The sequence below is a fragment of the Leptodactylus fuscus genome, chromosome 10, assembly GCF_031893055.1.
Source record: "Leptodactylus fuscus isolate aLepFus1 chromosome 10, aLepFus1.hap2, whole genome shotgun sequence".
NCBI classification, from domain to species: domain Eukaryota; kingdom Metazoa; phylum Chordata; class Amphibia; order Anura; family Leptodactylidae; genus Leptodactylus; species Leptodactylus fuscus.
In genome coordinates, this window is record NC_134274.1 from 17,466,485 (window position 1) to 17,479,147 (window position 12,663).

The 12,663-nt window shown below is 42.5% G+C and overlaps 1 protein-coding gene across 1 annotated transcript in view; it reads left to right on the forward strand.

Moving 5' to 3' along the window:
* The first annotated feature begins 1,236 nt into the window (after window positions 1-1,236).
* LOC142183583 (alpha-2-macroglobulin-like) overlaps window positions 1,237-12,663 on the forward strand; it is a 37,605-nt gene continuing 26,178 nt past the window's right edge. Inside the window, exons 1-13 of the mRNA XM_075258716.1 lie at window positions 1,237-1,310; window positions 2,106-2,436; window positions 2,825-2,984; window positions 3,221-3,273; window positions 4,405-4,425; window positions 4,839-4,995; window positions 6,183-6,267; window positions 6,780-6,918; window positions 8,387-8,501; window positions 9,002-9,111; window positions 9,919-10,092; window positions 11,819-12,058; window positions 12,295-12,364. Of these exons, the coding sequence (XP_075114817.1) occupies window positions 1,243-1,310; window positions 2,106-2,436; window positions 2,825-2,984; window positions 3,221-3,273; window positions 4,405-4,425; window positions 4,839-4,995; window positions 6,183-6,267; window positions 6,780-6,918; window positions 8,387-8,501; window positions 9,002-9,111; window positions 9,919-10,092; window positions 11,819-12,058; window positions 12,295-12,364 (1,723 nt within the window). The 5' untranslated portion in view covers window positions 1,237-1,242. The remainder of the gene's footprint in view (window positions 1,311-2,105; window positions 2,437-2,824; window positions 2,985-3,220; window positions 3,274-4,404; window positions 4,426-4,838; window positions 4,996-6,182; window positions 6,268-6,779; window positions 6,919-8,386; window positions 8,502-9,001; window positions 9,112-9,918; window positions 10,093-11,818; window positions 12,059-12,294; window positions 12,365-12,663) is intronic.

Here is a 12,663-nt window from a genome sequence, read left to right on the forward strand (position 1 = left end):
TGAACCAATTAAAAGGGTGTTTAACCTGAATATTCCAAATTGCTCTGTTTGTAGAGAATCAGATACTTTACGATTCATCTTGGACCAACTAACATAGCCACCATTGCCTGCTTTGTACAGTTAAAGGGATTCTATCATTAAACAACTGTTTTAAAGAAATAGCACTTAGGAATAGCCTTTGTAAAGGCTATTCATCTCTTACCGTTATCTTGAAGGTCCACGCCGCCATTTTTGGATATTGCTTCTTTTCTTCCTTATGCTAATTGCGCTCAGACGGCACAGCGTTCCAGCGCTTCCTTTCTTCTGCACCGTTCAGCATCCTTCTCTTCTGACTACCGCAAAATGGCCAACGAAACAGCCGACAACACATGTCCGTAAAAATTATTTCTCTAGGAATACTTTCCTTGCCTTATGTCAATATGTATCGGAGAACTTGGTCAGCAATTATGGACTAGGATAATACATGGCTTTTACAGCTCAATGGGTGAATGTTTTGAGTGGCAGTGGCCATTGTCCATACACACAACAAGACCAGGTGTTATTTCCACCTGCAGATACAAGACATCAACTGATGAAGGTGGATACACCAAAACATTCTGTGTTTTTCCAACGTTCACTTTGGCTGCTTTTGCCATACAGAGCCAGAAATTGGATAGCTAGGTTCCTAGGACCCTATGTTTTAAGCCAGTATACGCTTGGTTTCATATCAAACTTGTTCAGCTTGGAAGAAAACTTGGGATTTGAACCAACCAAATCCAAAACTTGGCAAGTCTTGAGAGGTTTGACCATCTCTACCACCAACAGATCCCTAGTAGATACTGTATGTAAGGTTATGTCCACACAACATCATGACATACGTCCTGAAACTTCACATTTCTCCCCCTCTTGATATATACTGTATATATTTGACAAGTTCATGAAGTGCAGGTAAGAGAGAACATATATTTTCCAAAATGTGCGCTCTATGCAGAGAATAGGGTTTACATTGGCCTTCTTCCATCAGCACAAACTCCACAAGTAGTAACAGGTCATGGATTTCTGCTGAACTCTTGATTAATAGCCCAAATCCTCCCACACACAAGTTTGTTGTCCTCAGGTGTCACACTCTGAAGGTTGAGAGGGAGAAGGAAGGGCCGGACACAATACTTGGCACTGGATGACGCATGCCCCTCCTTCATCTCTCATCATTATAAGAGAGGGACCACTTTTTGCAGACTTTGTGGAGGTGACCTGTGATCCAACATGTGGCTTCTCTGGGCACCCATCTGTCTGGCAATCCTCGGCTCGTCCATAACATCGGCAACCAAACCGTAAGATCTGACTTTTGATTATTTCTCATATGTTACTATAAGTTTCAGAGAATTTGTAACACATATGACATGTGTGTTATACCCAAAGTATCCAAAAAATACCGCAGCAGAGCAGGTAGCCTGCTGCAGAATTTGGTGGTCGCATAGACTTGCACATGTACGGCCTTTGGCTGACTTGGCATTTTGGGGCCTCCCCAATTCAAAATCTAAACACCCCCTTTTTATAGGAAATGCTCCTTAGTACTATCTTGTCCAGTACTGTGGCAGGTTCCCTATGCTGCACCCTTCATATTTCACATAGGACTAATGACTCTGTTATAACCCAAGACGTAGATGTATTAAAAATCAAAACGTTTTATACTCCCCCTGCCACTGTACTCCATGTGTCGGCATAATTCTTCAGTGAGGCCAGAGGAGTACAGTAAGCATGTACCAGACTTTGAGCGCATGCGCAATAAAGTTGAGTTGTACATCTTGTGCTTCACTAAAGAACAGCGCGGGCAGGGGAAGCACCAGAGATAAGTTTTACCGGACTCCTCTCTAGGTAAGTACAAAGCTTTTTAGAATGCGTTACAACAGGGCTACCTGGGACACTAACCCCCCCACCCCCACCCCGGTCCATAAGGATCCCAAGGGTGGTTTATGGTTACAAACCTCAATGACAGGTTCCCTTTAAAGTTAAGTTCTACATCTAAAGACAACTATTATCAAATCCATAAAAGCTCATTAAATGTTATTCCTCTTGTGTTCTGTTATATCCCTGACCTAACAATACTTACCTTTGTGTCCTTACAGCCATTTTTTGATCACAGTTCCTGCATTCTTGGAACAGGGGATTGAGGAGAAGGCCTGTGTGACCTTCCTCGATCTCAAGGAGGATGTTAGCATTAAGATAGAGCTGAAGAAAGATGATGATGACGATCACACCGATGGACCTGTAGTAGTACAACCACTTCATGCTGAAGAAGATGATGAGCAAATGAGTCAACAAACAACTCAACAGCAAACAACTCAACAGCAAACATCTCAACATCAAACAGCTGAACAGTCACATAGCGGTGAACATCACACCATAGTGGAGAAGCAAATCAGCAGCCATGATCATTCTGGGTGCTATTCCTTCCAGGTATGTATAGGTTTCCAGAGTAAGAAATGGTAGAAGTTCCCCTCCGGCATGAGACTGCTGATCCCAATCAGCGACCTCAAAAAGGGAAGCGGGAGCCCTCCTGTTGGTTCCTGTTCTGAGATTACTGAGGCCAATAAGCGGCCTCAGCAGAAAGGGATCGGGATGTCACAGGCGGTGATAAAATTCATCAGCAAGAAGGTTATGGGTATAAAGCCGATGATGGGTATAAAGTCCATGATCATATGCAGTACATGTACAGATCATGGTCCTTGTCTGGTTAAATAATTTTAAAAAAATGTATATATAAAACTAAAAAGTACAGTGAAAAATTATACAAATTTCCATCATACACAGAATTAATATAATATTAACATCTGTCTCTTATCAGGTCCCAAAGGTGGAAGAACATCGGTCAGTCTGGAAATTACATGTATCTTTACATGGAGACGACCTCAATGTGGAACAAAGCAGGAAAGTTGTTATCATCAAAGCAGAAGATGTGTGTATCATTCAGACTGATAGATCCACCTACAAGCCAGGAGATACAGGTACGATCATTCAGAGCAAGGGCAGCGAGAAGAAATTAGGAAATCATTTTTTTTCTTGAGGGTCCAGAATAGTTTATGTCCCATTCTGGGAAAAGTAGTCACACTGGACCGGATAGCGACTGTAAGTCATCCCAGGTAAAAAATCCGGATCATAAATATAAACACAAATTGAAGCATTGATATTATAAGACGTGTCTAGTGTGTGAAATGATAAATGTGTTTCCTCAATATTCTAGTGAAATTCCGGATGATGACGGTGAACGAGGATTTTCATCCAGTGAATAAACAGGTGAAAATGTTTTTGGTCACCATGCAAATGTATACTAGTTTAAGAAGTCAAAGCGATGTCATATATGGTGCTGAGAGAAGAACAAGAGTGAGGGAAAGAAGCTGAGCGGTGTGATATATAAGGTTATAGGATAGAGGGAGAAGCTGAGCCCTGTGATATATAGGGTTATAGGATAGAGGAGACAAGCTGAGCTGTGTGATATATAGGGTTATATGATAGAGGGAGAGGAGCTGAGCTCTGTGATATATAGGGTTATAGGACGGAGGAGAGAAGCTGAACTGTGTGATATATAGGGTTATATGATAGAGAAGCTGAGCTCTGTGATATATAGGGTTATAGGATAGAGGAGAGAAGCTGAGCTGTGTGATATATAGGGTTATAGGATAGAGGAGAGAAGCTGAGCTCTGTGATATATAGGGTTATAGGATAGAGGAGAGAAGCTGAGCTGTGTGATATATAGGGTTATAGGATAGAGGAGAGAAGCTGAGCTCTGTGATATATAGGGTTATATGATAGAGGAGAGAAGCTGAGCTGTGTGATATATAGGGTTATAGGATAGAGGAGAGAAGCTGAGCTCTGTGATATATAGGGTTATAGGATAGAGAGAAGCTGAGCTCTGTGATATATAGGGTTATAGGATAGAGGAGAGAAGCTGAGCTCTGTGATATATAGGGTTATAGGATAGAGGAGAGAAGCTGAGCTCTGTGATATATAGGGTTATAGGATAGAGGAGAGAAGCTGAGCTCTGTGATATATAGGGTTATAGGATAGAGGAGAGAAGCTGAGCTCTGTGATATATAGGTTTATAGAGGAGAGAAGCTGAGCTCTGTGATATATAGGGTTATAGGATAGAGGAGAGAAGCTGAGCTCTGTGATATATAGGGTTATATGATTCGAGTAGATCCAGACAGGACTCCTAGGAGAGACAATGAGAGTCCTGCTTACTCTGCACACACACAATGATTTGACAGCCTTATGTGTAGACATATTGGACGCAGAGAAATCCGATAATTATTGTCCCGTGGATAGGTGATAACTGCTAAGTGTAGACACAATGTCTGTAAGACCAAGTTATAATATTTTATCTATGTGTATTTTAATGGTAACTTTATTATTTTTCTTTCTTTTCAGTATCCTTTGATTCAAATCATTGTAAGTATGACAAGTGTTCCCGCTCCGATGTGCTATATTACTGATAGATACACTTACCTGTACAACCTTACGGAGGAACAACAATAAGGACAGTTCCATACAAACAATTTTATATACATGCGTAACATGGACACATCATACATACATTGAGACATGGCAAAGATTTTAGTGGAAAATGTTTGTTTGAGTTTTGCTGTAGATTTCACCCATTCAATCGCTGGTATATCCACAATGCAATAGACATGCCCTAGATTTCAGATATCATGCCAGACTTACTTCTTCCATTGCTGAGGATGGTGTTTAGCTGGATGATGTTGGAAACAATAGACTCAAAGGAGAGGTCTGATCTGCTCCGGTCCTCATGTCTGCCAGTCATCAATAGGAAATCCCATTATTTCCCTCTATTTCTACAGGACACCCATGGTAACCGCATAGCACAGTGGCTGGATGTGTCTACAAAGGAAGGAATGGCTGACTTCAGCGTTCATCTGGCCAGTGAATTACTTCTTGGAGACTACAAAATTGAGATACCTAAAGGCTGCAACAAACACTTTAAAGTTGATGAATATGGTAAGTTGGCTTTGCAACGGGGCTGAAGGCAACACCCCACAACATGGTGAACCCTTTTGCAGTAGGAAAGACACTTTGGACTAAATTTTAGAATACTGGGTGAGATTTATCAAGCAAAAGGAATAAGAAGTTGCAGAGAATAACTGTCTAACGTGCCTCGCACCTCATTTATCAAGCGTTTTAGACACTTTTTAGACACTTTTCCGACTTTTACGAAACACAAGTGTGGCTTACGCTAGGTTCACACCAGCGCCGCACCTCCCATGAGGCAACCTGAAGCGAGCGCTTCAGGCGGCGCTATGTCAGGACCCCAGGGAGGGCGGCATTTTTGATTACCTAAGCCAGTCCAGGACAAGCTGTCCTGGACTAGCTTAGCACCGAGCTGGTTTGGGGAGGCCACTGGAGCAGCGCTGCTCCAGTAGCCTCCCCTCACACTCAGGCAGAGAGCAGGTCCACTCCGTGCCTGCTCTCTGCCTGCAAACTGTGCTAAGCACCGCCCCCTTCAATCGGCCATGCCCCCTTCACTCGGCCACGCCCCTTCATTCCACCACCACCTCCTCCAGGGGGGGGGGCTTTCTGTAGTTCGCCTCGGGCGGCGAAAGGGGTAGGTTCACCCCTGGTTCACACCTGCAGCTGGGTTTCCGTGCTTTGGGTCCAGTTGGAGACTCGAAGAATGGAAACCTGATCCACTTAAAAAGCAGTTACCCACGGAAAACCCGTGAACCCCACACACTAATTCTTGCAGGACTTTTCTCGTATTTTTTTTAAGTGGAATGGGGGACAGAAACCCCCAATGGAGACCGAACACTAGTGTGAACCTAGCCTTAGTGAAGATGGGGCATGGCTTTGAAGGAAGTGTGGCCTAAGTTGTGGCGCTGTTCAACAAAAATGTGCTAAAATTTTGTGCCATTTTTCTGTAAACTAAGCCTAGTAGTAGGAGGTGCATGTAGATAGTGGGGCACATTTGTTAAGAACTGGTGTAGGACACAAGAGATTTGGGAAGAAGCTCCTGCTCCATGCACCAAAATGGAGATATTAACCAGTCAGTAACTGGCATGAATTTCCAATCTAACCCAAGCCAGAAAACTAGTTAAGGCCAAGGCATCCCCGCCATTGAGTAAAAGTTGCTATAAGTGGATAGACGGATTGTTGGAATTGGTAATCATTCAAATATCTGTTCCCTCTAGTGAATCAGAGATTCGAGGTTAATATCAACTTACCATCTGAGGTGCATCTGTCAGATAAGTCTTTTCATCTGGAAGTTTGCGGCAGGTAAGAAGACCAATAGTGATACCGAACAACTGCAATATCTCATAACTATCAACAGGGTCCACGACTAGACTCAACGGTTTCAGCAGTCACAGCATCAGCTAGAGAAAATGCTATCCAGGTTCGAGATAGAAGACTAGTTGTGAGCGTACTACACTCATAACACAATAGGAGTCATGTGACCTCCAGATCGTCACAGTGGGCTCAATGGCTATAATATGGGTCAGATGGAACGGATCTTATAGGCGTCATTTTATACCAAGAGTATAACAAGTTTCCTGTGGTATCTAGGAGGTGAGACTCCCTGGGCTGCCGAAAAAATTGCCATATCTCCAAAGAACTGGAGAATTCTCCTGGTGAGGAACACCAGGGTGCTGCACCATGAGATTAGATGACTGTAGCATTATCTCAGTTTACATTTTACTGCAAAGGGACTTTGTTAACAAGATGACATTGCTCTGATGTCCAGATTTCTTACGAATAGGGCTCAGGCTATGATTTGTGTTCATTTTCAGATATACTTATGGAGAGGCAGTAGAAGGCAAAATGGATGTTTCACTGTGTGCTGAAAAATTCCAACATCATATGCACTATGAAGCCAGCAGTGAAGACCAGACACAGGAGAAAAAATGCATAAAGATTCAGCATGAGCAGGTAAGGAATCAAAGCCCCATTTTACCTGTTGTAATGTATTGTCGTCAAAACAAGTAAGCCCATATCTATAGGATAACTAGAAGCTGCAGCGATACATCACATCGAAAGTCATTAAAACCGTCAAATAAAAGTTTGCTGCAACTTCCAGTTCAACTTGTTAACGTTATCTGCAGCCAGCTGTAAAGGGGAGATGCAACTGCAGTGTAGGATCACTAAGAGTCTGAAGGGAGCATATGCGGAACCTGACTACAGAGGAGACTATTTGTAGTCCGATCCACCAGAATAGTTACCCAGTAAATTGACGTTAACCCACAAGGACTTGTGCAAAATAACATTTTCGACAGGAAATACACAAAAATCAGGAGAAAATCTGCAGAAACATCTGTCCTATGTGAATTACACCCAGGGACCTCAATAGCTTCTATGTTTGCCTGAGACAAACATTCAGTAAAAAGTAGGAAACGTCAAACATGGCCACTCTGATTCTTATAAGAGAAACAAATCTCTTGAGCAATTGAAAGCTTTCTATATGGAAACACTATATTCCTTTGCAGTGGCGTAACTACGAATGGCGGGGCCCCGTGCGAACTTTTGACATGGACCCCTCCTCCCAAAGATCCCGACCGACCGACTTCTCCCGCATTCCTGCACACAGTATTATGCCCCATAGTGGCCCCTGTACACAGTATTATTCCCAATAGTGGCCCCTGCATATACTATGATGCCCTATTATAGACCAGCCACAAACAATTATATTTTGGGCCCTCTAATGCCCTGGGCCCTGTCTCATTCGCTACTGTGATTGTTCCTTTGAAAATGTCCAATATAGGAGGAAACAGCAAAGCTACTGTGATATTCCCTGTTGGTTTATATATGTTAATATCTTCATTGTAGACTGACAGCAAAGGATGTGTCTCCAGAGTATAATAATAAGTCTGTTACTTACCTCTCCCTGGCTCTGGCGCACTTCCCGCTGATGTTGGCCATCTTCAATGATGGACCAGACGTCACTTGAGCAGGGGCTGGTGTTGCAACGCGTAAGGACGCTAGCCCTAGGCAAGTAACACAAGTAGGCCTGAAGCCTTCTGGAGCTAGGAGAGGGAAGTAACATCATTTCTTTTATGTTCCCTCACATCTACTGGGCCTCCGATCATTACACACATCCCTTCCCGAGTATAATGATAACAGTGTTTGTGAGGTTCACCGGCCCCGTGGCCTCACTTCATGGTCACAGGAAAGTAAATAGGGCCCATTACCTGCTGGAGTTACAACAACAGGTAACAGCCTTTTATAAAAAATCTGCAGCGGTAGCAATTGCCACCGGGCCCACTAATGCCCTGGGCCCTGTGGCAGCCGTTACAGCAATAGTTATGCCCATGTTCCTTTAACAATGTCCAATATAGGAGGAAACAGCAAAGCTACTGTGATATTCCCTGTTGGTTGACATATGTGAATATCTTCCTTGTAGACTGACAGCAAAGGATGTGTCTCCAGAGATATCCAGATTGCACAGTTTGGTTTCTCGAGCACAGAAGGAGGCCAATATTTAGCCATTAAAACTGAGCTGACTGAAGACGGCACAAGTAAGAAAACGCTGCAACCATGTTGAATTTTTTCTAACCATGAAAATGGCAAAATGATATATTAGGACACAGCTATTGTCTTGTGGGCGGAAACTAGGAGACCCAACGGATTTGGAAAAAAAATAGGAAACTTGGGCAAAAGGTGTTTGATAGGGAGATGAAATTACAAGTTTGGATTTTACTGATGTTCAATCTGTTAAATAAAGTCACACAGTTCCTGGTTTTTGAGATATATATATATATATATATATATATATATATATATATATGTGTGTGTTTTTCTCAAGAATAATTGGTGAATGCATATATGTGTGTGTGTGTGCGCACATCACGTCCATCCATACACCTATCTTGCCATCACTTCCTCCGTAGTGTGGTCTCCATGGTTAGTTTAAAGGGAGTCAGTCACCAAACTAATAGAGAAAAAAACCGCTGCCGATTCTGGCACCACAATAAAGTTTTCTCCAATTCCTTCTAATAATATATATTCATTCATTTAGGTCATAGTGAAAAAGCATCAGCTGAAATCTACTTCACGACCGTTACAAAAACAATTGAGTTTGTGGACTGTGAGAACATTTACCATAAAGGATTTCCATACCAGGGCAAGGTAAGGTAAAAAGTAACAAGTCAGGGCTTAGTTAACTCACTATTTTAAGGGTGTTAGAAGCCCCAGTACATTATTTGCTCTGGGACCCTCTATTTACCATGTGCTGTCTATAATATTGATCTCTACTAGAGATTAGCGAACACTAAAATGTTCGGGGTTCGAAATCCGATTCGAACAGCCGCACACTGTTCGACTGTTCGAACGGGTTTCGAACCCCGTTATAGTCTATGGGGGGAAATGGTCGTTTCAGGGGTAGGCAACATTTGATCAAATTCTACTTACCAAGTCCATGAGTGAGAGTCGGGCTGGATTCTTCTCCCTGCGCAGCGTCCCCGCGTTTTCTTCCGGCTCTGCATTCACTCTACTAGGCATCGGGCCTGGGCAGAGCCAACTGCGCATGCCCGCACTACAAGCGGACATGCGCAGTCGGCTCTGCCCAGGCCCGATGCCTGGCAGAGTGAATGCAGAGCCGGAAGAGGACGCGGGAATGCTGCGCAGGGAGAAGACTTCTAAAGGTAGGAGAAGAACCAGCATTGATTGGCAATGTATAGCATTCTGCCAATCAATGCTGGTTCTGCATCGAATCCTAACTTCGAACAGCTAGTAGTACTCGATCGAGTATGAGTATTTCAACTACCGTAGTATTCGATCTAACACCTACTCGATCGAGTACTACTCGCTCATCTCTGATCTCTACCTATTTATAGATAGGTATTTGGGACCCCTGAGGCTTCTGGGCCAGGTATCGATTGCTAACTTTGCACAATAAAAGTTCTATAAGTCCTTTATACCTTTATTTGTCCTCAGGTTAAAATCTACGATGAGAAGAAAAATCCCATTCCAAATGAACGTATAACTATATACAAAATACAAGAAGATGATACTAGTCATGTCACACGTCTCAATGTGGTCACTGACGCAGACGGGATTGCACCGTTTAAGTTCGAAACCTCCAAGTGGAAAACATATTTGACTTTAGGGGTAAGTGGAAAAATCAGTGCATAGAAATATATCGTCAAATTGATCACCATTGATTAAGGGAATTATGAGCCGGAGCATCTACCATTGCTAAGAGCACAGTTGTCCACTTCTACCAGCATAGTTCAATGCAAGTGAAGCGTCAAGATGTTCAGAAGAGCCTTGTGTACAAGTTCGTTATGTCAATAACTATCCTTGTAACATCAGATAAGTGGTCTAGAAGTGATATAATTAATAAGAAACTGACTAGTTTGTAATGTGCCAGGTTCTTACAAATTTTCAGAGATCAGGGTTTGCTCCATACAAATCACTATTGTATTCCCGCGTCTCTCTAGACACCTGAGTATAACAGCAGAGGACCAGGTGAGGTGCGGTAAAATAATAAACAATAACACTCACCTTCCGTAACCTGCCCTGGGCTCCCTTACGGTATTTGGTGTGAATTCCTTGGCATCTTCAGTCTACTTTGGACCTTATGACCTCATAGAAGAGGCTAAATAGAACCAAAGATGGAGAATGAGCACCAGAGACCACATGGGAGCCCAGGAGGGGAATATCAATGTACATTATTTTACTGCACTTCCCCATGGCACCTGATTAAAAGTACTTTGGGATCGGACCAAACAACTAAACTGGTGCGAAAAATTAAATATTTGCGAGACGAATCTCACGAGGTTCAAGAAGTTGAATTTCTTGGCAGCAAGACTGCATTTTATCTGAATAAAGTCCTATGTACAATGTGTGAATCGTGCCCCTACAACAGTATATAAGAGGTTTGAAAGCAGTTTTAGACATGTACACTCCCTTCAATTATCTTGGTTACCCTCCTCCTTGTTTCCTTGGTCAATGATAGGCACACAGGTCCTGCAAGGCTGAATTTTTCATCCACCGGTTTTGGTTAAAAATAATTGACGATCAATGGGGTCCTTGAGACTCAGTTGGTGTCCACTATGTTAACAGTCCTTTCTTTATTATTCTGGTCCTTCAATGGACCACAACAAGAGACACACAGAAACTACTGTGAACCGAGCGTAAACTGATGATTTGTAAAATGACAGAGTTTAGTGACAAAAATATCGGGGACGGACTCCCTTTAAAGGGAATCTGTCAGGGCGCTTTGGGACACTAAACTACCCACAGGTCATTATGGACTGGGGGTTTGGTGTCCCAAATTGCCCTGTATTAAATCCATCCTGCAATAAAAAAAAAAAAAAAAAAATTTTATACTCACCCTGCCGCTTTACTCCTCTGGGGGGCGCAGTTCCTCAGCTTCAGTGCAGATGCCCCATACCTCCGGCACTTGCGGAGTATGGAGGAGTCCAATGAGACTCCTCTCTAGGTAAGTATAAAGGCGTATGTTTTTTTAATGTTGGTATGGATCGCCTTTTAACAGGGCAATTTGGGACACTAAACCTCTGGCCTATAAGGACCTGTGGGTGGTTTAGTGAACTAAACCGACCTGACAGGTCCTCTTTAAGTCTCTTCATCAGGTACAGTACTATTGCCATCATCTTTTGTATTTAGCCATTAAAGGGCACCAACAACGGAAGAATCTCAGTTTCTATCCATTCTATATTACATATAGTCAACTGACATCTAAATACTAGCCTTAGCCTACCATTTTTAATATAAAAATCATTCAACGATCCCTCAAAATTGGTGTGTCTTTACGATAGAATAATACGATACATGCAAATCTTGAAGAGCCAGTTGCGTCTTCTTTCCTCAGGCCGGTCTTACCTCTGAGGATCGTGAAGATGAGCAATTGTTCCAGTATGGAGATTCACCAAGAACTGCTGAAGCTTGGCATTGGATTACCCTCTTTTATTCCAAGAGTGGAAGTCGACTGTCTATAGGAAAACATTCCAAGGAGTTATCCTGTAACTCTGACCAGACCATGACAGTGGAATATGACATCCAAAAGGCGGCGCTGGATTCCAGTACCGATCATCTCCACTTCTTTTACTTTGTAAGTAATATTCTACTTGATATTGTCATCATAGTTTATAGAATTCAGAAGTCAGATCTCTGCAAAGTGACCCACTGCCAATGTGAACATAGCCTCATTGCATTCTTAGCCGCTTGCCCATGTCTTGGTAGAAGTAACCTGGTAACTTTCTTACATTATAGTCTTAGAGCAATCTTGAAAATATCTAATTTTCTATTCAGAAATATTTGACCTTCTCTCTGATTTTTTTTTCACAGATTTTATCCAAAACTGGAATTTCTTCATACAAGGAACATAGAGTAGATATTAACCAAGCTAAAAACCCAAGTGAGTATTGAACAAAAATCAAAATAAAAAAAGTTCCTTATTAGAGATGAGCGAACAGTAAAATATTCAATATTTGTTATTCGTTTCGATTAGCCGCTCAATATTCGACTATTCGAACGAATATCGAACCCCATTATAGTCTATGGGAGAAAATGCTACGTTTCAGGGGAACCCACCATTCGACTCAGGAGGGTCACTAAGTCCACTATGACACCCCAGGAAATGATGCCAACACCTCTGCAATGCAACTGGGACAGCAGGGGAAGCATGTCTGGGGGCATCTAACAAACCCAAGTCAC